The sequence below is a fragment of the Tinamus guttatus genome, unplaced genomic scaffold (genome assembly GCF_059628265.1).
Source record: "Tinamus guttatus ecotype Peru unplaced genomic scaffold, ASM5962826v1 Tinamus_guttatus_pri_ptg000242l, whole genome shotgun sequence".
In the NCBI taxonomy this organism is placed as follows: domain Eukaryota; kingdom Metazoa; phylum Chordata; class Aves; order Tinamiformes; family Tinamidae; genus Tinamus; species Tinamus guttatus.
Window position 1 is genome coordinate 6,221,712 of NW_028288776.1, and position 22,417 is coordinate 6,244,128.

Here is a 22,417-nt window from a genome sequence, read left to right on the forward strand (position 1 = left end):
AGGGGTTAGTGTTGATTCAAAAAGAGGGCAGGAAGGCGCTCGGGGAAAGGCCGGGGCTGGCGGGGAGGGTTCGGGGCCGTCTCGACACCGCTGCGGCGCCGGGGGCGCAGCCTGGGCACGCGCGGGGCTGCCGCAGCAGCCGTCGAGGCCTGAAAACATAAAACCGGAGAAAAGAAAGAGGAGGGGAAGGTGGGGACGGCCCATGCCGGGGGATGCTCTGGCTATGGGGCAGGAGAGGGAGGACGGGGTGGGACATGGAGGCGGGGATGGAAATCGGGGAGCCAAAGAAAAGAAACTACAAGTCTAAAATGTGGTGCAAGCGCCCTACGCGGCTGTCCGCTAGCATGGCATAATGTCCGGAGCAGCCCAGAGAGGGAGTCACATCAGGTCTACACAGATTTGCCTTCCCATATATACAACCTCTACTGGAGTTAACAGCTGAATTGAGATTTGTGTCGGTTCCTCTGGCCTCGGTTGCCGTTTGGATGCTAGAGCCCGTCCTCCCCGCCTCGCCGGCGCCGGGCGCATGCAGCCCTGCCTGGCCTGCCCTGGGGATCAAAAGGGTTTGGAGGTCTGCTTGAAGATGAAGCCTCTATGGGCCAGTGTCTTCATGATGTTGGCGATGTTCTTACAGTCGTCTGCGGAGAGAGCACAGAGGCGCCGGGTTAGAGCCCGCGTGGGGCGGCCGCGTGGGCGCAAGGGCCGTGCCCGGAGCCGCAGGGCCCCGCGAGCCGCCGCGCAGCCCGCACGGGACGGAGCCTCCGCACGGCACCGCGTGGATGCGGGCGGGAAGGCACCGAAAGAGGCTCCTGCCCGGGGCGGCCGGGCCCGCAGAGCCCTTCTCCGTCGCACAAGGGCCTTCCTCCCCTTCCCTCGTCCTCAGCGCGCCGAGGCCGCCCGCGGCGCCCGCTCTCTGCGCCGGCACCTGCGGCTGGTCCCGTCCCATCCGCCACGGCCGGCGCTGCGCACACGGCGGGCACTGCGGGGCGGCGAGCCGGGAGGGGGAAGGCGCTCGCTTGTGTTATTTACCTGGGACTAAACGCAGGCACCGTTTGCTAAAATAGAAGCCGGGCTTAAATTGATTCCTGGTGTCTATATTTCATGTTGAAAATTGGCTTGTAAATCCATGTTTTGATCTATGAGGGCCGTCTCCTTAAGAAAAAGCAAGAGTAAATGTGTAATTTCTCCCTTGACAGCACACGGCGCAGAGGCGATCCTTCTTCCCGCTCCCCTCCGTTTCGGGACAGCTCCACTCGTTCCGATTACCACTCTTTCTTCCTCGCCCCACGCCTTGATGTCTCCATTTCATTACCGCGCGCCCATTTATCAAGCTGTTACCGTAAGGGTGACTTTGCCCACTTGCGTGTGGCAGCGGGGCCCGGCGCGCGGGGAGCGGGCGCCCCGCGAGGGGGGCGCAGGGGGCCCCTCTCGCCGCGCGGCGGATGTGCCGGCGGGAGGAAGGCTGCATCATTACTGATGTGTAAATGATAAAGAAGCCTCCACATCCATCTCCCAACTGTAAATCCAGGGAGTGCTTTATAATCAAGCTACAGCGATAATAATGTGAAATTAGGTCTCTCTATCAACGGGAGGAGGCCTTTTAATCACGGCTTAAAGGGTGAAAACGCTGTTTATCATAATTGAACTGTATCCGGGCTAATTGTGGCCATATTTCACTGTCTAGGAGACAGCAGGCTGCCTGCTGGCAGCGCCGCGGGCCCCGCCGGCGGCAGCCCCCGGTGCCGCAGGTGCCGCGCGGGGACGGCCGCGCTCCGGGCACCCGCGTGTCCCCCGGTGCCACCCGCGCTGCCACAGAGCCCCCGGCGATGCCCGAGGTGGCAGGCGGCGCCGCGGGGACCCCCGTCCCTCCCTGGGGGCCAAAGCGGGAGGGGAGCCGGGCACGGGGTGCCCGGGCGCTCCTGCTGCCTCCAGCCGGGAAACCCTCCCCGGAAAGGCGGCTTCCACGGGACACGAAGGGAAGCGGCGGCTCCAACTGGCAGGAACCGAGGCCAGAGCGACCACGGGGCTGAGGATGCCCTTGTCCTGCGGCCAGGCCTGGCCTGGCGCCCAAAAGAAGCCAAGGCAGAGCAAAACCTGCCCGGTTTTGTGCCTGGCGCCCCGCGGAGCGGGGAGCCTGGCGGGAGCCCCGCGCCGGGGCCGGTGCGTGCAGGGAGCCGGGCGCTTCGCTACGAAACCTGCCTCGAGGTCGACCCCCTTCCTGCCGCCCGCCACAGCCTGGGGCCCAGAGCCGCCCTCGGGCCCTGCAACGTCCCCCGGGGCTGGCGGGGGCACCGGGGCCGCTGCTGCTCCCGCGGCGAACGGCAACCGCTGCGGAAAGGCCCGAGCGGGGGCGAGCGCCCTCCCGGCTGCCGCATCCGCCGGCACCGCCGAGCCGGCCGCCCCGACGCGCTCCAGCTCCTCCGGCCGCCCCGGCCCCGCGTGCCCACGGCGGGAGCTGGCCCCGCGGCCGCCCGCTGCCGTCCCGGCACGTCGGCCCCGCCGGAGCGAGCGCCGAGCGCTCGTCAGTCACTTAGGGAGACGGAGTCCAAATCAGCGCCAAGGTAAACACGCTTATTATAATTATCCATGTAAAAAAAAAATCAACAACAGCAGAACAACTTTCTAATATGCAATTACAGCCATCTATTGATTTTACAATGTAATCCGCTCCGATTGATTTAATAACACAATTATAGGCTGGCTCTCGGGATATTAGAGTGGGAGATTTTCATAAACTCCAAAGCAAAAAACTAAGCGGCTTTTAAAACAACACAGTCAGATGGCCGTTTGGGGAATTATTAGCAATATGAAATCCTCTAAATCTGGCCGTCGTTACCTTGTGAAAGGAATTTCTATTACCAAAATGGCAATTGACAACCTAAAAGAGCGCGGACGGGATTGCCTTCCTGCTCTTTCCGTGCTTAACCCACGAGCGCGGTGCTCGGGATGCACCGGCGCCACCGCGCCGGGGGCACGGGCCCTGCCGGCCCCACACGCGCCGGGGGCCGCGGTCCCCCCGGCAGCCCCTGGCCCAGGCGCCCGGGACCGTCCGCGTCGTCCCCAGCTCCGGCCCCACGAGGGGCTCCCCAAGGAAGCGCCACGTGCCGCGGCGGGGGACGATGGCACCGCGGTGGCGTCCCCGGCGCCCGGGCCGGCGCCGTGCGCTGCGCGCGGCCCCGCGCTCCCTGGTGCTCGCTCCCTCTATGTATTCCCGACTTTATGGGCACATTTTTCTTGTCAAGCTGACAGGGTTGCTAAGTGGATTTCTCCCTGATATGCGGACGGATTATCACATTACTCCAATGTCCTACACAAACATATTACTTTATATTCAATAGCCCCTAATGAATATAAACTGCCGCCTCTTTTTTTGGGGTGGGGGTAATCTATAGATTTTTAATGAGGGCGCTATTAACTCCCTCCTCTTTAAAACAGACTTAGGTGCAGCCTCTGAGTAGAAAATCAATGCTGTTATTGTAGGAATATTGTATATTGATATTGTAATAATAAGATGCAATTGATTTAGGGGTGTTGTGTGGTGTGCGCGCACGGGGTCAGCGCGGGGCTGCGCCGCTGCCTCGCTGCCCTGGCCCGCGCCGAGCTGGAATTGGGGCCGGGGCCCGCGGCGGCGCGGGCGCCCAAGACGGATCACCCCCCGGGCCGAGCCGAGCAGGTCCATATTTAAGCTGTCCCCCTGCTTTATGGTCTGTACCGGGAGTGATGCGCGGGCGGCGAGGGGCCGTTTGTCACTGCTGTAATGGCAGGTTCCTGCTAATGACGGCCGGCGCCGCTCCCCTGGCCGAGGGGCTCCCGCAGAGCGAGACGGGGCCGCCCGGACGCAGCCTCCTCCGGGCCTGGGCACGGCCTCATGTCCCCCATCGGGGACGGGGCCGCGCGGTGCCGAGAGGCTCCCGCCGCCGCTCGCCCGCTCCGCACCAGGCCTGGAGCATCCGTGTCTTGTCCATAGGCACCACTGAGCCCCGCGCCCGGCCTGGGGACACCGGGGTGCCCGGCCTCAGCGGTGACACGGGTGCCCCACAGCGCCCGGCCCGGGAGGACGGGTCGGTCCTGCCGGGCTGCTCCCAAACAAATGGCCTAATAACGCTGCAGCGGCGGCGCGAGGGGCTCCGCAGGCCCGGACAGCCGGCAGGTATATTCGGTGGAGCTGACAGCGACGCGCAGAATATTAAGAATAACTTACCTCATTATCTGCAATTACGTTACTGCCACACACCTCATTTCTTCACGAAGAAAGGAAAATTAGTTTTATATTGACTTCATCCCAGCGCCTCCCCTGCCTGCCCCGCGGCGGGCGCCCGCGGCGCGGGGAGCCTTGGAGCACGGTTGGTGCCGGTGCCCGCTACCTGTTGCCGCTCCATTCCCGGGGGACGTGGCGGGAGGCCGTGTCCCTGTTCCCAGCGAGGCGGGTGGCACCGGAGCGGGCCGAGGGCCGTGCCCATCACCGCGGCACCAGGGCGGCCTCCCCCGGGCCTGGACGCGGCCCCGGCCCCTCGTCCCGGCGTGTCCGGCCGGGAGCCCCGCGGCCCCCGGCAAACAAAGCGGCGTCGCCCGCCGGGAGGGAAGGGGAGCCGCGCGCTCAGCAACCCCGGGAAAAAGCCAATTTCATCTTTATTAGAAGGAGATTTCTCTTTTAGTAATAAGCGCACTTCAAATAATTAGCGTGTTTTACGTAATAATGAAATTATGGAAATGCAGGCCACTTATTCAAACAAGTCACCATTACCATATTTTTAAATATTAGACTTAATTAGAGTTTATCACTTCAGAGAAGTACGAGGAGTGGAGATTTTTTTTCCTTTACAAAAAAAATCCTCATAAAGTGTTTATTAAGAGCGGGTAAGAAGGGGATAATGATCTGTTTGGAAATTAAGGCAATCAAACATTTAATGCTCTGCACTCCTGTAGGCAAAAGCATTCAAATGAGTCAATTATACATCCATTATCCAGGCACGATTAAACAAGGCAGGACGGGGAATTTGTCCTCCACATCATGCGATTGTCGCGAGGACTTATGTCCACTTAAAGGCAGCTAATAAAACACTAAACTTACAGAATAAGAAGGAAGGGGCGAGAAAAGGGAAGAAAAGGGAAGAAAAGCAAAGAGCAAGAGGGTCAGCGGGACCGTAAAGGGGAGAGGGTGGGAGATACGTAATGATGTAGCAATGTCTGCATTCCAGCCGTTCATAAATCAAAGTAATTAAGTTAACATGAAAATCAACTTCACCATCCCGTTAAATTACAGCATTTGCATATTAGGACTCAAATGAAGTAGGTAGCGGGAGAGGGGGGCAGACAGGGAGGAGGAAATGGGGGAGGTCGGAAGGGAAGGATGGGGGGGACCGCGCACCAAAAAGGGAACCATTTATTATGGTGAATAACTAATTTCAGAATTTATAGCGCTGGATTTTCTTTCTCGTGCCATTTATATTACAGAAGGAAATTAAGGGGCGGGCAGGAGGCTGGCTGGACATCTTTCTGCGTTATTGCTTGTCTGCCATTTGCAAATCATTATTAATTGTGGCCCGTGTCGCTGGTGCAGCAGGGCAGGGTGCCTGGACAGCCGGAGCAGACACACATATCTCTTCATCAGGACCCCAGCCGCTAGCCCTGGAGAGCCAATTACCCCTCCCTGATTGGTATCAGATAAGGAGGGAATTTTTACAAATTAGGGAATAAATAGAATTTCCACACGTGGAGCAGGGAGGGCTTGAGAGGCAGTAATGAAAAACGATACATCACCATCAGCCAGACAAGCCTATTCATACGCCGATGCATTACGCTCACTACTCATAATCCCGCCGGGTGACAGACAGCCGCGCAGCGCCGGGGCCGGGCCGAGCGCGCGGGCTCCGAGCCCCCGGCACGGCCCGGTCCGCGCGGAGCGGGCGGGAAGCCCCCCTGGAGCGCCACGGTGCGAGGTGACTGCGGCGGGCAAAGCAGGCCGGGGAATGGCCCGGCCCTGGCACTGCTGCCGTGGTGCTGCGCTGGGTGCTCTCCGGGGCATCAGGCCTTGAGGAGCCCGCGAGCACCTTCCCCAAAAGCACCAAACTCTCCCCTTGAGATGGAGATTCCCTCTCCCTTCACAGCTAACATCCCGCTATTGCAAAATCCCTGCCTAACTTCTGGCAAGATCCACAGGAGCTGGGGCCAGCGCCAGGATACCGGGAGCTGGGCACGCGGCGGCCTCGGAAAGAGCGACTGCTGGGAACGTGGGAAGCTGAGCCCGGAGCGCGGCACCTTCCCCAGCACCGGAGCCGAGCGCTGCCGAGCCCGTAATTAGCTCACCCTTATGACAAGCACGTCACTAAACAAAATGCTCGGCAGGAGATCAATCTCGCCTGTAAGTCACGCAGCCTTTAATTTATTCAGCATACAATGTCGCTCCACCACTGCCTCCCTGTAATTTATACCGTACACTGTCGTGTATTATTTAACTCGTCCGAGTGTTTTACAGCTCGCCTGAAAGTCGCTGTGCAAAATAAAGTCGTGGTCGGGGCAGGGGAGAGGTGCCAGGAGGCACCTCAGGCTCGTGCGCGGTGGATCCAGCGGCAATGCCGAGTTCCTGCAGGAGTTTCTGGCTCAGCATCCTGGGCGCTTTCCCAGGGCGCTGGGTGGGAATGGGAAGTAGGTGCTGAGCGGAGCCTGGGGCTGGCAGTGGGCAAGGCCCGGCAGGTGCCTCCGCAGGGTGGATACAGGGTGTTCCCTTCCCACAGGGAAGCTGCTCTCCCCATGGCCCCACAGGATGGGGAGATGGATCCCCCGGGCTCTCCGGCAGGATGCACAGTGGCAGCCAGGCCCTGTGTGCAGGAGCGGGATCTCCCCTGGAAGCAGGAGCAAGGCCAGACCGGGGCTGGCCCGGGCTCAGACCCGGCTGCGTTAGCTAATCCCAGCTGCTCCGAAGAGCTCACCTAGAGCAAGTCTTCGGCCGTGCAGCTGAATGGAAACAGTCAATGATATAGAGCTGGATATTCTCCGTAGGGAAGGTTAAAACCTCTGTTCAGTGTAAAGTTGCCATATCTAAGCACTTATGATCACGATATTTATGGCCAGTTTATTCCAGGCTGTTAAAGGCAGCAGTAGTTATCCACAGATAAAGGGAATTCAGCTCCCCTGGTGCCGTTTCTCGGCGTGCTGGAGCCATGCCCAGCCGCAGCGGGGCCGCTCACACCAGCTCCATCCCCAAACTGCTCTGCTGTGACAGGGGACAACATTTAGGGCACCTCCCTGGAAAAGGCCAAGCTCCAGGGCTCTTGCAGGGTGTTTCACACTCCTGGCTCCCAGATGGACCCTCTGCCACCGTCCCCACTCCGTGTGCGGCTCCGGCCCGTGGGCTCAGTGTCACTGCAGGGATTGGGACCCTAATTAGGGAGAAATTTCAAGGGAGAAATGGGAGAGTTCATAAAGCTGTGCTTCTCCTGCCTGTGAGTGACATGAGATGTCAGAGAAAGGAAATAAAAGGCAAGGATGTAATTCCAGTGCTGCCGGGACTGTGTGGCGAGTCCTAATGGAAAGTTCTTCTGCTCTTTAAAGCTTGGTCAGATGGCCTAGTTACTGCTTTAAAAGGCCTCGGAATCAAACCGCAGCGCTGCACTCGGATCCTTCCAATAAAGCGAGCGGTGTTTCTGCAGGTCCGGCGAGGCAGAGGCATGCGATTACACAGAGAAGGACAGCGCTCTTTATCTTGGAGGGAGACCTACCTATTTTTAAACATTAGCTCCAAATCAGCAGCTCCCCTCTTTGTCTCTGGCCAGCCCTCTCTCGCCTTCTCGGGGAGAGATCAGACGCCGGAGCTGCTGCCATTGTTTCTCTCCCAGCGAGATGGATGCGGGGCTGTAATCTTCCCACAAAGCCGCGCGCTTCAAAGGCATCAAAAGTGCTTATTAAAAGTCCTCGGAAACTAATTTAATAACATCCCAAAGGGCTGGAAAAAACAGCACCAGCAGCTCAAAACCTAACCCGGCCAAGGAGGCTGGCCCCGCTTGAGACGGCGCTGTCTGCGGACGGACGCGCGCGCGGCCGCCGTGGAGCCCGCGACGGACACGGGGTGAAAGCCGGAGCTCTGGGACAGTGGGGACCTCAACAAGAGCCCTGGATAGCAGGGCTCAGCCTGGCTGAGACACGTGCGGCAGACGCAGCGGTGCAGCCCCAAGGCCCCCATCCAGGCCCTGGGCACTGTGGGAGCCGGGAGCAGGGGAAGGCGCCCAGGCGCTCGGAGCCGGCGGCGGCACCGGGGGCAGCCCCGGCTGCTCCGCGCTGCCGTCCCAGCCCCGGAGCCGGGCGCTGCTCCAGCCCACGCCGCACCCGGACCCGCCGGAGGCTCCTCGGGAGCCCTGGCTACTTGTGGCCACGACATCCCGCGCAGGCCGTGGGCGCAGGGGCTGGAAATTAACGCTCCAGCCGCCGTCTCATCCTGCCCATTAGCGGGGCTGTTTTACTCCGGATCATTAAATATGTATATCTTATTACACGCCTTGTTACAGTATTGAGCTCTATTGACTGATAATAAATTCCAAGCATCATCCTGGTCATAAATTTATCTGGAGATGATGAAGACTCAATAATCTAGTCATGCAGATAATATGATAGGGCCTTAAAAAAGATCATTACATTATATGTCAAAATTAAAAGTGAAATACACTTTATTAACACTGTTTCCACACTCGGGGCCATTACTTGTTATATCCCTCCCTGCCCTCCCATCCACCTCCACACCAGGGTCCCTTGGGTGAGGCAGAGCCCGGGAAGCTCCACCAGGAGCTTCCTGCAGGCAGGAGCTGTCGGAGAGGTGTGAGGGCTCTGCTGTGCACAGGCGGTCCGAGATTTTCCAGCTTGATCCCATGGGTTTGCCCTGGCTGGCGATGGCCTCCGAGGATCGTTGCGGCCGGGACGAAGGGAAAAGCGACCCGTGAAGCTGCGGCCTCCTGAGAAGGCACCTGAGCTGCCCGCGCACTGGGGTAGCTCAGGTGCTGACGCTGAGCACTGAAGTTGTGCAAGGTCCTGCCGAGAGACGGGGCTGCAGGCAGGAGCCTTCCCTGTGCTCCGGGCTCTCCCTGGTTGGCCGGGATGCCAGGGAGAGCCCGTTCCGGTGGCACCTGCGGATCAACAAGCCACCTCCGGGCAGGTCGGATCCTGCACGAGACCCTGCACGGAGCAGGGGAGGCCGGGGGGCCGTCGGCCCCCTCCTCCCAGCGATTCCCTGGTTTAACGGGAAGGTCACACTCCTTTAAACCCGTGTGCTGAGGGCTCCCGCGGCGCGGGGCCGGCCTCCTCGCGCTCCAGCCCGCGGATCAATCGTACGCATCAAGTTTCAAGTGGCTCCAAGGGCTCGCGCGCCTCCGTCCCACGCTGCTCCCGGCACCTCCCGGCCCCCCTCGCCTCCGCCACCTTCCTCTCCAGACAAACAAGGTGACGAGCGCCGGGGGCACGCGGATCGATACGGCAACACAGATCAGCTGCCGGGAAAACCAATCGCGGATCAGATTGAAACCGACTTCTTCTTGTATCTCCCCGGCTCTCGCTACAATAGATTGGATGGAGAAATCCGATGGAGAGAGGAGACAAAGGGGGAGGAGATGGGGGAGAGGAGGAAAGGGCTGATAATGCTCCCTGCCCTGGTGCTCTAATCTGTGACAGCCCGAGGATTTGCTGAAAACCATTATCACATTTCTCTCCCTTCTCTTGTCCCTGATAAAGCTCCGGCTAATCTGTTTGTTGCAGGTATTGAACAAACGCGTTTAGCGAAACAAGGGGTGTGCGCGCACGTCCGCGCGCGCTTATAAAAATTTCTTCCCTGCATCTCCAACTGCTCCAGGCGGCACAAGGGGAAGCGGGGAGGGCAGGGGCCGGATCCCGCAGCCGGTACCGTGCTCCTGCTGCGGGGAGGCGGTGGCGGGGACGGTGGCGACGCTTCGGGCAGCCGCGGTGCCAGGCGAGCGGGGCTGGCCGCGGGTGCTCGCTCCTGCTGAGCAGCGCGGAGAGGAGGCGCAGGGCCTCCTCAGCAACGCTCAAGCACACTGCTTAGGCCCCAGGAAAACTCCCCGTCCTGCCGTGGAAGGCAGGGCATGGCCATTGGAGCTGGAGCCTTTCCTGGATCATTCTGGAGAGCTTTTTTTTTCCCTATGCACCGCATTTCACCTTCAAGACACACTTTCTCCCAGGCTCCCACTCCCCGCAAGCCTCGGGCTAGCAGTGTGCAAGGCTGTCTCTGCCAGGAAGCCATGCGCGCGGCGAGGACCGGGGACCCTGCAGAGCCTCTGGGGCCCTCGCACGGCCCCCGTGCCCGGCTGCTGGGTGGCAGGACACGTCCTGGGGCTGCCGGCGGCGCTGCGGTGAAGCGGCACATCCCAGTGGCACATCCCAGCGGTGAAGCGGCACATCCCAGTGGAGAAGCAGCACATCCCAGTGGCACATCCCAGCGGTGAAGTGGCACATCCCAGTGGAGAAGCAGCACATCCCAGTGGCATTCCCCACCCGGGCTGCAACAGGAACCTCCGGCACGTGCGCTCCAGCGGCGCAGAGCAGCAGGGATCCGGGCACGGGAGGGAACGCGGGGTGGCACCTTGGGAACAGTTTGGGGACCCGGTCTTGCTCGCTGAGCTCGCGCCCGCCTGTCCCAGGGCTGACCTCAGCCCTCCCCTTGCAAGAGCCCCTTCCTCCGGGGAGGAGAGATAATTCAGTGCTATGAAAGCCCAGACGCAGGGCTCCCCGCAGCTGCCTGCTACAAACAGTTCTAGTGGAACATTAATTATAGTAATTTAGCCGTGGAACACTAACTGCAGCCAGTGCAATAGCATTCAGTACATTAGTGGCTATAACCCACTCCTTAAAAAAGACATTTGGCTACTGACAGCTGATAAAATGAGTTGTGAAGCATAACCAAAGGAAAAAAAAAAAGGGAGCAGCGCATGGGGAAGAGCCCACGCGGCGCTGCGATTCCCCGGCCGGCTCCGCAGCGCCGCGGCCCCCTTGGAGCCCATCAGTGACAACGTCCCCAGCGCTGGCACCAGGACGGGGTCCGTGCAGGGTGCAGGGGATGGGACCACGCTGGGCCGTGGGGCAGCTGGCACAGGCTGTGCCCGGGCCCGCGGGCTCCGTACGGCACCGCTCGGCACGGCGAGGCGGGGGGCCGGGCCGCGGCTCCACACTGTGTCAAACAGAAGGACATTTCTTCCTATCTCTCAGCCGCCGCCCCAGGGCACAATCCACCTACATTCAATCTTTACTCCACTACACATGTTTCCTTTCCAGGCTCGGATTATTTTTTATCATCAAATTACCGTGGCGATAAGATGGAGGAGATGCGATAGCGAGCAGAGCGCCCGGCCTCCCCGCGGCCTCCCCGCCTCCCGCCGCCACCCCCAGCCCCCGCGCCAGCCAGCGGGGGGTTATTCAAATGTCACCGGGGGGTGAGGAGACCCCCCACGGCTGCGCCCCCCGGCTGGCACCGAGCAGCAGATGACAGCGAGTGCCGGGGCACGGACGGGCGGCACCGACGCCAGCTCCAACATGGGCAAACGCGCCGGGGGCTGCGGTGAGGCTCAGCCGGCACCCTGGCATTGGGCTATGCGGCCCCTCCGACGGCGATGCCGCCTGGGGACACCGGGATGCAGGGAGCCCCGTCGCGGAGGTGGCCGGGAAAAGCGGAGCAGCGCCGCGAGGCCCTTCCGAGGAGCGTGATGGATCCCTCCATCTCCTTGTTTACTCCAGCCTGCAACAAATGAGCCCCTTCCTGGCCAGGGATAGCTCATCCAGAGGAATGCTCTTTCAGGCTGCTCCCTCTAATCCCTATTAATTTAAATAATGCTCGGCCACTCTTCTCAAACTATTTATTATTTATCAGGTTTGTTTATTTGTAGCTAACAGGTAGCGCTCAGCATGCGTCCCCGGCACGGGGACAGGGGCCGTTCATCACCTCGGCTCCCCCGCCATCCACCATCCGTCAATTACTCCTGCTTCCTTTAATTAGTAATGAGGACTAATATCTCTGCCTGGGATGCTGGCTGGAGCGGAACTTCCCTCCGGTGGAATAACGGCAGCACAAGGGAGGGAATGAAAAATAAAACCAAAAGAAAAGGCTGCTGCTGCTCCCCTGGCCCCCACGCACCCTCCCAGGGTTGTGTCAAAGAGGATTTTGGACATGGGCAGCCCTGCAAAATCCCTCTGCGCCAGACGCTTCTGCCCCGACTGCTGGGCTCCGCGCTGGGGTCGGCAAGGGGAAGCCCAAATTAAATGGCCATTAGAGCCCGCGGCTCGGCCGCCTGCTCCTCGGGAGCTCCGTATCAGAACAGGCCATCCGGAGGCAGCCTAATAGCGAAGGCAGCACATGATATAAATGGAGCCCCTTTGATTTATTGACTGGGAGAAGTTTTTACACGATAGCCCATTAAGACGGACGGCTCTGTTTACAGCCAGGCCATCTAGCTATAGGGACCCTGAACTGGATGGTGTGTTTTGCTATTGCTCTTCAGGCAGACATCTCATTAAGGGGAACAGCATATGGAGCTCTCTGGATCTATACTTCACGAGTCCTGAGGGAGGCTTTTACCATTTTTAATAAGTGGGCAAGGTTAGCAAACCTGCAGCACGGTGACCTCCCCTCCCCGTGCGATGGATCTCCGTGGAACACAGAGAGCCGGACTCACCGGGAGCGCATGGGACTCCATAAATCACCGCCTTCCCGCAGGCCAGGAAAACCGGCTAGCAAGGATGGGAAAAGGGGCTCTGGAGCAGCCACCAGGGACCGTCGCCTACCAAAAAGGCCGTCGGCTCCACCGAGCGTGCTGGGGACACGCAGCTTCCAGGCCTGGAGCTGCACGGAGCGGGCCGTGCGGGCCGGAGCCTTCCCGCCCCAGCCAGCCGGGCGGCCGGCAGCACGCGGGCGGCTGAGCGGGAAAAGGTGCTTTAAGGAGAGAGCGTCAACGTGATCGCCGCTCCGCAGGAAACGCGGCCCGCGGCTGCCCGCGGAGCGGGGATTACTCCGTATTCAGCAACACGGCTGTTTGGGAGAACAGGTAATCTCTGGCAAAGACCTCCGGCTCTTCTCCGATCTGATAAAGCCACGCGGCCTACGGACAAGCTGGTTTCTCCTGGGGCTGCTGAGCACGATGCCCGTGGGCCGGGGCTGCAGGAGGAGGAGGAGCGGGGAGGAAGGCTCTGCAGGGCAGGGTACAGGAGGGGAGCAGCCCAAGCAAGGGGTCTGCCCTCCACAGCTTTCACATGGGGATGTGTCTGCTTGAGCTCATGGATATGGACAAACCCTTTGGCACTTCCAGCCTCTGTGTGCAGGAGCAGTGCTGGCTTTGGAAAACCCTCCAGATATCCAAGGGATATGAGGGGAAGTTGGCCAACCTGGATGTGGCCATGGGGCACTAGGGTATCCAGGGAGATTTTCAAAGCAGAAGGGCTTGTGCAAAGCTCAGGTGCCCCACGCACAGCACCACTTGCACACCCAGAGATGGTGGCACCAACACAGTGTCAAGACAGCACGTGGCACGTCCTCACAGGCAGAGATCCCCCAGCTCTCACATCTTGCTTGGGTCAAGGCACCTGTCTGGGATGCAGCTCCAACACATCCCTGCCTTGCCCACATCCATCCTGCAGGATGCAGCCACCTTTCCTGTCCATGCACAGATTCCAGGAGCGCTCCTTCTGCCCTGCAAGGAAGGCTGTGCTGGGTGCTAGATGCCACCTGCGGCGTCACACTCCTCAGACAGGCTGGTGGCGCAAACACGGGCACAGCCACAGGTGGGGGCTTTCAAAATTGACCAGGGTTTTAGACACACAGTGTCTTCCCTGCAATAGCAGCTCTTGGCTCACCATGCAGCTCCGAAATCTATTTTTTACTCCCGTGGTTCCACCTAAGCACTGTAACTATCAATGATCACCAGTGTTCAATCTAAGCCCCATATTCTGTGGACATTTAACTTTTACACTACAAAAATTCACACCATGAAAAAAAAAAAACTAACAGAAAAGCAGGAGCCTGCAAAGATGAATGTTTCCCTTAGAAAAGCCTGCTTGGGTCTTGCTGAGAAAGAAGGAAGCGAAAGAAAGTCAGCCAGCCAGACTGCGCGGCATATTTGGGTCTCTTTCTGGCAATTTTCTCACAAACAGTCTGAGCATCTTTGAAATGAAATTTTGTAGGCGATTAGCTCACAATGTGAACTTAATTGCTTTTGGTATTTAAAAAAACCCATTAAATTAAATGGCCGAGATATTGAGGCTTAAGCAATGGCTGCTTCCTATGCACAGTAACTAGCAGGCTCATTACCGGGATGCCAATTCCCGCGGCAGAAGCTACGGAGCCGTGCGACGTGACCGGGGCTGCTCCAGCGCTCACTCCCAGCTCACAGCCCGGATGCAGAGCTGATCCCGGCTCCGCGGCCTCGTACACAGCAGATGCCACAGGCAGTCGCTGCCAAAGGACGCTGAAAGGTCTGGATCTGGCCAGAAGAGGCACCTTGGGCAAACCTCAGGAACAACATTTAAATGGGACACACACACACAGGTATTTGCCCAGCAAGGAAGAGAAGTCTGTGCTACCTCTGATGACCATGGAAGAACAGCCCAACGCAGGACGAGCCAATGGGGACACCATTCGGGGTCAGTATTTGCACACAGGGTGAGGCCAGCCTGGAGCTCAACCACATGCTGAACTCTTACTTCCCCAAAGCATCCTGTCTTGGCCCAGATGTACCCAATCCTGAGCTGATCCCAGATGACTTGGGGCGTTCAACGTGCCTGGACTGCTCTGACGTGAGGGACAGGACACCGAGGACGCTGGCGGGACCAAGCTGCTCTGCTACAGCTGTGACCCAGCTGCCAGGTAGAGATTTCTTGCTGGTCCTGGACCACCACTTTCCTGGCTCTCTGCATTTCTGATTATCTGCTGGGGCCACCGATCCCTCTGTTTGGGCAGCAACTGCACTGCCCACACTTGGAGAGCCCTGGGTGCAGAGCAGTGCACAGCAGTGAGTGACTCCCGGAGGGATTAAGTGACTCTAAACTGAGTTCATTCGGTGCCATTTTCCACAGGGACAGCTGCAAAGCTGGCACCTTGCACTTCTTTAATCCAACAGTGAGCAGGGGAACTCTCCTCCACTGAACAGCTAGCAGCATGAGCCGCTAAGGGAGCAGTGCCCCGCTCTGCATTTAGCGCTGTAACACAATAGAGTGGCAAATGGTAGTGCTTTCACCTTACTTTACTTGTTTGTTTAAATTATTTACACTCCTCAGATGCAAGATTGCTCTCCAAAAGGAGCATCCTTTTGGCTGCTGCAGCTTTAAAATGACTTGCATCCATCACTCAATCGCTTTCAGGTCAAACACACGCTCCCGACTTAATGACCACATTTCCGCAGCAACAAATCTGTCACTGCTGTTTGTTTAAAGCCAACAATCTGTAGGAGCACTGTGTGCAAGGATTGAATTAACTCAGCATCTGAATGAGTGCAGCGCCAGATCATTCAAATTGCACCTTTCCCTAAGATCTTCTAGCAATGTTAATTAATGTTCCTGGTGTGATATGCAACATGCTGCAATGCACAGGGGAGAGCAAAGCAGCTCCCTGCAGGCCTGGGAACTGGGAGCCGGGTTTCTGGCTGCCCCGGCCCCAGGGACCTGGGTGTCCTCGTCGGAAAATAAGGGCTGGTGGCTCCCCTGTGCTCTGTGGCCACCTGACACAGCCTGCCCTGATCTTCCTGAAGTTTAGTGACTCAGCGGGGATACTCCATCCTGGAAATCTGATTCACTCATTCATTCTTCTTTTTTTTTCTTTTTTTCCAGGAAATTCCATTCCAAAGTGTAAATACATTTCCATGAACAAGAATGAAAAATATGTTGGTATTTCCCTCAAATTCCAGCCACCTGTTGCTTAGGGTGTGTTTTTTTTTTTTTTTTGGTGCCCAGGTGCTTTGGAACAAAGCTTTGCAACCTCCTGGGAAGGTGGTTTTGTGGCCAGGGAGCCTTTTGGATTTCCCATCGGCATTTCCCCAGCTTTGGGTAAAGTGGCCCTGCCTGCCCCCTGTGTCAGCCCCACTGGTCCTAGTTGCTGCAATGCTGCTGGTACCTAGTGCAAGCACCTGAGCGGGGAGCGGGCCCTTGCAGTGCTCAATGACTTCCCCAGGAAGCACGAGGGAGGAAGCTGCTTCACTCAACTACTGCGGGAACAAGAGCCGGGACAGGAGACAGGTGAAGCAGGAGGAAACTGTGATGGGGAGACAGGCTGGTGGCTGGGAGAGGGGGCACAGAAGAAACCAGAGTAAAGGAGGAAGGGCCCAGGACAAGGAAATGAGGACAAACAGCTGGGGAGCCGCCTGGGAGGGAGACCGGGCCTGGAGAGAAGTGCAGAGGAAGAAGGAGAGAGTGGGATTTGATTCAACTCCCAAAATATACAGCCCTGCAGCTGCCATCCGTATCCTGCAGCTACTCCAGCCCTCGCCCACAGGCAACGTCCTCGGCCCCGGGCCCCAGCCCCGACCGGCCACGGCTCCGTTTGTCCGGAGCAGCAGCAGGAACCACATGTCTGTGGAGCAGAATCAGGGTCTGGCGCGGGGGCCTAACACGGGCATTACCAATCCCCCACACCTCACCTCAGCTCACTGCAATTAACCGGGGCACTTCTCTAATCTCTACCTGTCATTGATTTCAGTTCAACTCCAATTTTCTTCTTTGACCTTCTTTCCTCCAGATCCTGCTCTCAAACAGAACACAAATCCTCAGACATCCCCTTCATTTTACTCTGAAAAATTCCAGCATGGCCCAGTTACAGGCTGGGGACTCTGCTGAATGATGCCTGCTTGGGCATTTCTACTTATGTATAGAGAGCTCCCCAGGGCACGCTCACCCCGGTTCCAGGGCAGACAGGGAAGCCCTGGTGCTCTGATGCCATCTAATCCACCCGTTCCCCTCCTTTCATGGTGCTCTCTCATGCACCTTGGTTCGAAATTTTTTAACCTGTCCCAGTTCCTTAGATGGGAAATGACTGTTGGAAGAGAAGTGCCCCAGGATCCCTCCGCACATGGCAGGTGACAACGTGCTTCTCGTAGAGCCGCGCTACTGAAGGCTTCACACAACTGCTGCCCAGCGCGGTCTTGCTCTGCCGGACGCTGCTTCCTCCATCCAGAGATCCTCCCCAGCAAGGACCAACTCCTTTCCTCTGGTCTGACAGTACCTGGATTTCAGCTTCAGGGATTTGCACTTGGCATCTGCCCATCTGAAGGGATTCTCTTCCACTCACCTAAAAGCTGATTCTCCTGTGCTGAATCTGTACCGCTGTGTGCACTGAGGTGCTCCAAAGACAAGCTGAGGGAGATGAGCTGGGCATCTCCAGGTGAAGGTTGCTCCTTCTGTGTGTCCATATGGCCATGGATTGCTAACTCTAAAGTAGCGGTTGCTGCACACACAGTATCTTTAAAGGGAACTCAGACAAAAACTGACTAGAGCAGGAGGACAAAACGCACTGCATGTTATCATGAGCTGTCTGGTGTTCTTCCAAACACCACGGCATGCCACACTCCTGAGCACAACCCCCTACAGCGTCACCCTTCCCCACGCACAGCCCTACGGGTGGCACAAGGACCACGCGTGCCTACCCCTAGGCACCCTGCCTGCCTACCACATCTGGGCACTAATGCCCCCTTCTCTGTGCCATGACCTGCAAGGCGAGCCAGCCATTCGGAAGCAGTTAGGATCAGGCTGCAACACGCTAGTGCAACCAAGCAGGCAAAGAGTGGGTCATAGAAGGTACCTGGGAGGTGCCCCCTGGTGAGAAACACCACCAGAGGACAGTTCTTAGGGGAGTCCTGGATGGGAATGGCATCATCCCTCAATGACCGTCCCTTCCTGGCACCCTAAAATGGTGGGAAACCAGCAACGCTCTTTTCTCAAAGAAGCATGGATGCCAGAATTTCAGCCCTCACAGGGCCCTTCTTTTTCTGGCAGCAATTCACTATGTAAAGAGGCTGAATATTTATAATTATGCTCAAAGTGGCCACTTTGAAAATCTATATGTCTCTAGGCTCCCTGTACATCATGATGTCAAGTCTGTGAATGGAGGCATCCATCAAACGCCTCACGTCGCAGACCTTGGAGCTGTGATAAACACTCAGGAAATGCTCACTGAACCCCATACCCAGCGCTGCCTTCTGGGGAAGAGACGTGGTCTTTGGAGGGTGCCCCAACGAGGACCTCGGTGAGGGACACCTCTGGGTGCTCAGCCCTCCCATCTCCTGAGCTTTACCGACCAAAAGTAGCTCAGAGTGGAGAGGCAGCCTCAATCCCAGGGAAACTGAGGCATGGAGCTGGAGCTTGGACCTCTCTCCAAGCACGCAGCATGGAGCTTGGACCTCTCTCCACACCACGTCCAACAGCAGAGCTGTCCTCAAAGGCACACTCCACCCAGCCCACAGTGCCCACCCGTGTTCGTGGGGAGCTCATATTGCACCTCTCTGTGTGCAGGCACGACGGGGGCTCCACGACACCTCCCTGAGCGCTGGGGCTGTGCCCACTCGCAGCAGGACAGGCGCCTTGCGGCGAGATGCCCACGGAAGAGCAGGAACGCGGCTCTCCACTGACAGCAGGGAGGGAGGACACACCAGGCTTCACTAACGCTTTGCCCAGGCTGTTCTTAAAAATTTATTACTCTGTTGCAACATGAAAAATAAGACAGAGAAGTAATCATTAGTATAACTATAACTCCCCGTGCAATAGTCCCACTTGTAAATTGAGATTTATGATTGCAGCTGCCGATATTTTAGAGGCCGGTGCAGGCGGCGGTGGCAGTAGAGCCCAGCTCCGCGCTGCCCCGCCGCAGTTACAGTTTATCACAATCTGCAGAGATTATTGCAATGAATAATACACAACAGGCTGGCAGTGAAGAACTATTCCCGATCAAACGCTTCTGTAAACAACTGAATAAATAATATTGCTCAGCCCCTCTTTAGAGCCCTCGGAGGCTCGGGGAAATCTCTCATTACTCAGCACAAGAGGCAACGGGGGACTCGGAGGTGCCACAGAGGAAGCACGGTGGTGACTCTGGGCATGTTCTGGACATCATGGGGACTGGCACTTCCCATGCAGACACTCACTGTACTGCTTTCTGGCAGAAACAGAGGCTGAGACACGCAAAGACGCCTTCAGAGTCCCACAGTGACTCTGTGTGCGAGGATGGGTAACGAAGACACCTCCTTGGTGTCCCCATGCAGTGCTAGAACAACCTGCTTGGACAGAGCGCGGTGAGCCGAGGCAGGTTGCCAGCCCCGGCAGCCAAAGGCACATGCACGCAGGTATTGCTGTCCTCTCTTCTGCTTGGCGAAGCATTTCCCAGCTGCTGATATTACCCCAGGACCCACGGGCGGGTTCGCAGCAGGTAAAGAGCAGGTTCCTCAGCAGGTGCAGCCGGTGGGGACAGCTCTGGCCGGAGGCGGCCGGCCCGTGTCTGCAGCAGACAGCGGGCACTGGCGGCGCGGGGACGGAGGGCACCGCGAGCCGGGCTCCATGCGCTCCCTTAAATGTCAGTAAGTAATGGAACATGATCAGGCTTGTGTGCCAACAGCTGCAGAAAGGGCATTTCTTACACGGCTTGAAAGGATAAAGTTCAGCTCCAGAACACCCCGGATTCCCCCAGCTGCCGTGAGCTCCGGGTCTCACTGCATGAGGGACAGAGGCCAGCAAGGTGCTATGGGAGGACCTCCCCAGCTTGCGTTACAAACCGGCCCTGGAGCAGCTCCTGGACATCTCAGGGATAACACAAGATGCTTTCCACAAGCCCAGCACCCACAAGCACTTTTCACCTTGGCAAAGCCCTCTTGGCTGCCAGCCCCTGCCCAGCCACCCCAGAGCAGGCAGTGTCCTCCTCTGCCCGCCAGCCCCTCCACTGCAGAGCCAGCTCGTGGTGACATCCCGATCCCTGAAGGCCACCAGCTCTCCCTGCATGGCCTCTGCGGACGGGGCCCGGCCGCAGCTGAGGAAGGCAAGAGAAGCAAAGCAGGAAAGTTTGTGTTCCCGTGCCGCCTGCTCTAACAGCGACTCTGCGCGCGCACGAATCGGCTCCAATTAATCCCCCCTCAGCTTGGCCCGCCCGCTTCATTACCTCCCCTTGATGAGAACCATCAGTGGGGCCTGTATGATTTTGCTAATTAGCCTCACTTCGTTTATCATTTCCATTTTCTCCCAGAGACGCTTGGCTTGCTGGGCGACAGCTTCATCTCCCGCTGAAACAATGCGGCCCCTTCTGTGCCTGTCTCACTTAGCGCTGTCACCACAGCCATTATGAAATTGGGGTTTCATTTACACACTAATTAAACATTACAGCTTGTTCACAATTACAACATGGGGATGAGGAGGTAACTAATTACTTAAGAAATGAGCTAACATTTATCTCCAATTCCTCCCCCCCAGCCCGCTGCCCTCCTCTCCAATCAAGATTAGAAATTGTTGTTGAGCAGCGACAGCGCAGCGGGCGCTGCCTGCGCCGCGTGCGGCGGCCCCTGCGCGGGGAGACCCCGGCCCGGGACCATCAATCAACCCCTACTTGTGGCCAAGAAGATGGGGGGCCAGGGCGATGGCAGCGGTGCCCGGCCAAGTCACAGCTCCATCGGCAGGGTGGGTTGTGAAGGGACAGGGCACGGCGTTAGGAGCAGCCATCCCGGTTGGCCTGGCATGGAGCATTGCCAGGGCACGGGAAAGCCGCCTTGGGAAAACACCCTTGGTGGTGCCTGGCTCCAGGTGGCCCCGAGCTCCCAGGGAGGACAGGGCTCAGCCAGGCAAGCTCTGCTTTACGGCATCCTTGGGAAGGCCCAGGCCGTGGGACAGCCTGGCCGCAGCGGGAGCAGAGCCTGGAGTGTGGGATGTTCCCAGGCCTGGCTGCCAGCACCCGGGCACTTGGGAGGGTAGAGACTGAGCTCTTCACCATCCTCCCCATGCAGGCAGTGACGACCACAGCTTGTCCCTAAAGCAAACAAAGGCAGAAGGAGCTCCTGGCTGGCCAAGAAGCCAGGCAATGCTCTGAAGACAGACTGAACAGCAGCTGGAAGCAACCCTGCTTCTTCCCACATGAATTTCCCCTCCTGGACTCTCTAGGGGTGGCTGGGGGTGTTTTTCTTTCCCAAGTAACTAAACATGACCACAGAGTCAATTCTGCTCCTGACCAAAGTGTGCAAGAGAGGACCGGGTCTGGGTCTGGGGTTAAAACTTGGCTCTGCAGGCACGTTGATGGAGACCAGCGTGTCCCCCACACTGATGGGCAACCCATCTTGAAAATATATTTTCTTCAGGGAGAAATTAACATTTAAAATGAGACCTATTAGAGTAAATAAAAGAATAAAAGAGGCTGTCGCTGGAATCAAAAGGCAACCCAAAGTGAGGGCTTGAGATACAAATCCAATCAGGGAGAAGGGCCTTTTGGGGTAGGCAACGGCGCAGCAGGGGCACCTTCCCGCACTGCCCAGGGCCGGTGCGGGCAGGGAGGGGACCCAGGTTTGGTCCAGCAAGGCCAGGAACAGTGCAGGAGGATGGAGGGTGCAAGCAGGGTGCACCTGCAACCTCAGGCGGGTGAGGAGAAGGGAGAGCAGAGATGGGTGCTGGCGGCCTGGACAGTTTTGGCACAGCAGCCGGGCTGCGTGTCCGTCTGCAAGCAGCGAGACAGGCCGGTGGGTGCACGGGCTGCAGCAGGGCCATGCTCGGCCACGTCCGCAGGCGCTGGGAAGAAGCGGTGCTGTTAAAGGTGTTCTGAAACACAGAGTGCCCCCACAAACAGTCTTAAGCAGTGGAAACGCTCTCAGAAAAATACTTGTTCAGCACCAGGCAATTAGGGTTCTTTCGCAACTCTTAACCCATGATTTTGAGACAAAGAATTTGGCCTTGGCATAATTTGAACTGCTAATTGCTTTCCTGATCTGGAGTTAGAGAACTGAGCTGGAGTCAGTGCACAAAAAAAATCACATTCCCCGTGCAGGAAAAAATTCAGAGCTGCTCTCCGAGGGGAAGGGGACGCTCTTTCTTTTTCCCCTGAAGCAGCTTAAAAAATAATGATCAGGAAACAGTTAAGCAAAAAGGGGGGCGAAGCGGTGGCTTAAAAAAATAATAAAAAACTCACACCACTTTATAATAATAGTAACAACTCATTCCCATAGTTTTTATCCTTCCTGTCTTTAGCCCACAAAAAAAAGAGAGAAAAAAAAAAAGAAACCCAGAGCTAAACTACTGACACTGGCTGGGAGCTTAGAACTGCCGCATCAAACAGAGCCCTTGAATCTCCTGAACATAATTGTGCTGCCCTCTAACCTCAACCTTCAATCAGTGCAGTTTAACTATCTCATTTTAGCCTACAGGACACACCCCTCTGCTAACTAGCAGCCATATTCTTCTCATTAGGAGACTGCTCTGTACCGAAGCATGG

The 22,417-nt window shown here is 57.6% G+C and overlaps 1 protein-coding gene across 3 annotated transcripts in view; it reads right to left on the minus strand.

Moving 5' to 3' along the window:
- Positions 1 to 239: 239 nt before the first annotated feature.
- Positions 240 to 22,417, minus strand: part of ERI3 (ERI1 exoribonuclease family member 3) — a 122,988-nt gene continuing 100,810 nt past the window's right edge. For all 3 annotated transcript variants that reach the window (XM_088526119.1, XM_088526117.1, XM_088526118.1), the window contains one exon: positions 240 to 638. In XM_088526119.1, coding sequence (XP_088382245.1) covers positions 556 to 638 — 83 coding nt within the window. In that variant the 3' untranslated portion in view covers positions 240 to 555. The remainder of the gene's footprint in view (positions 639 to 22,417) is intronic.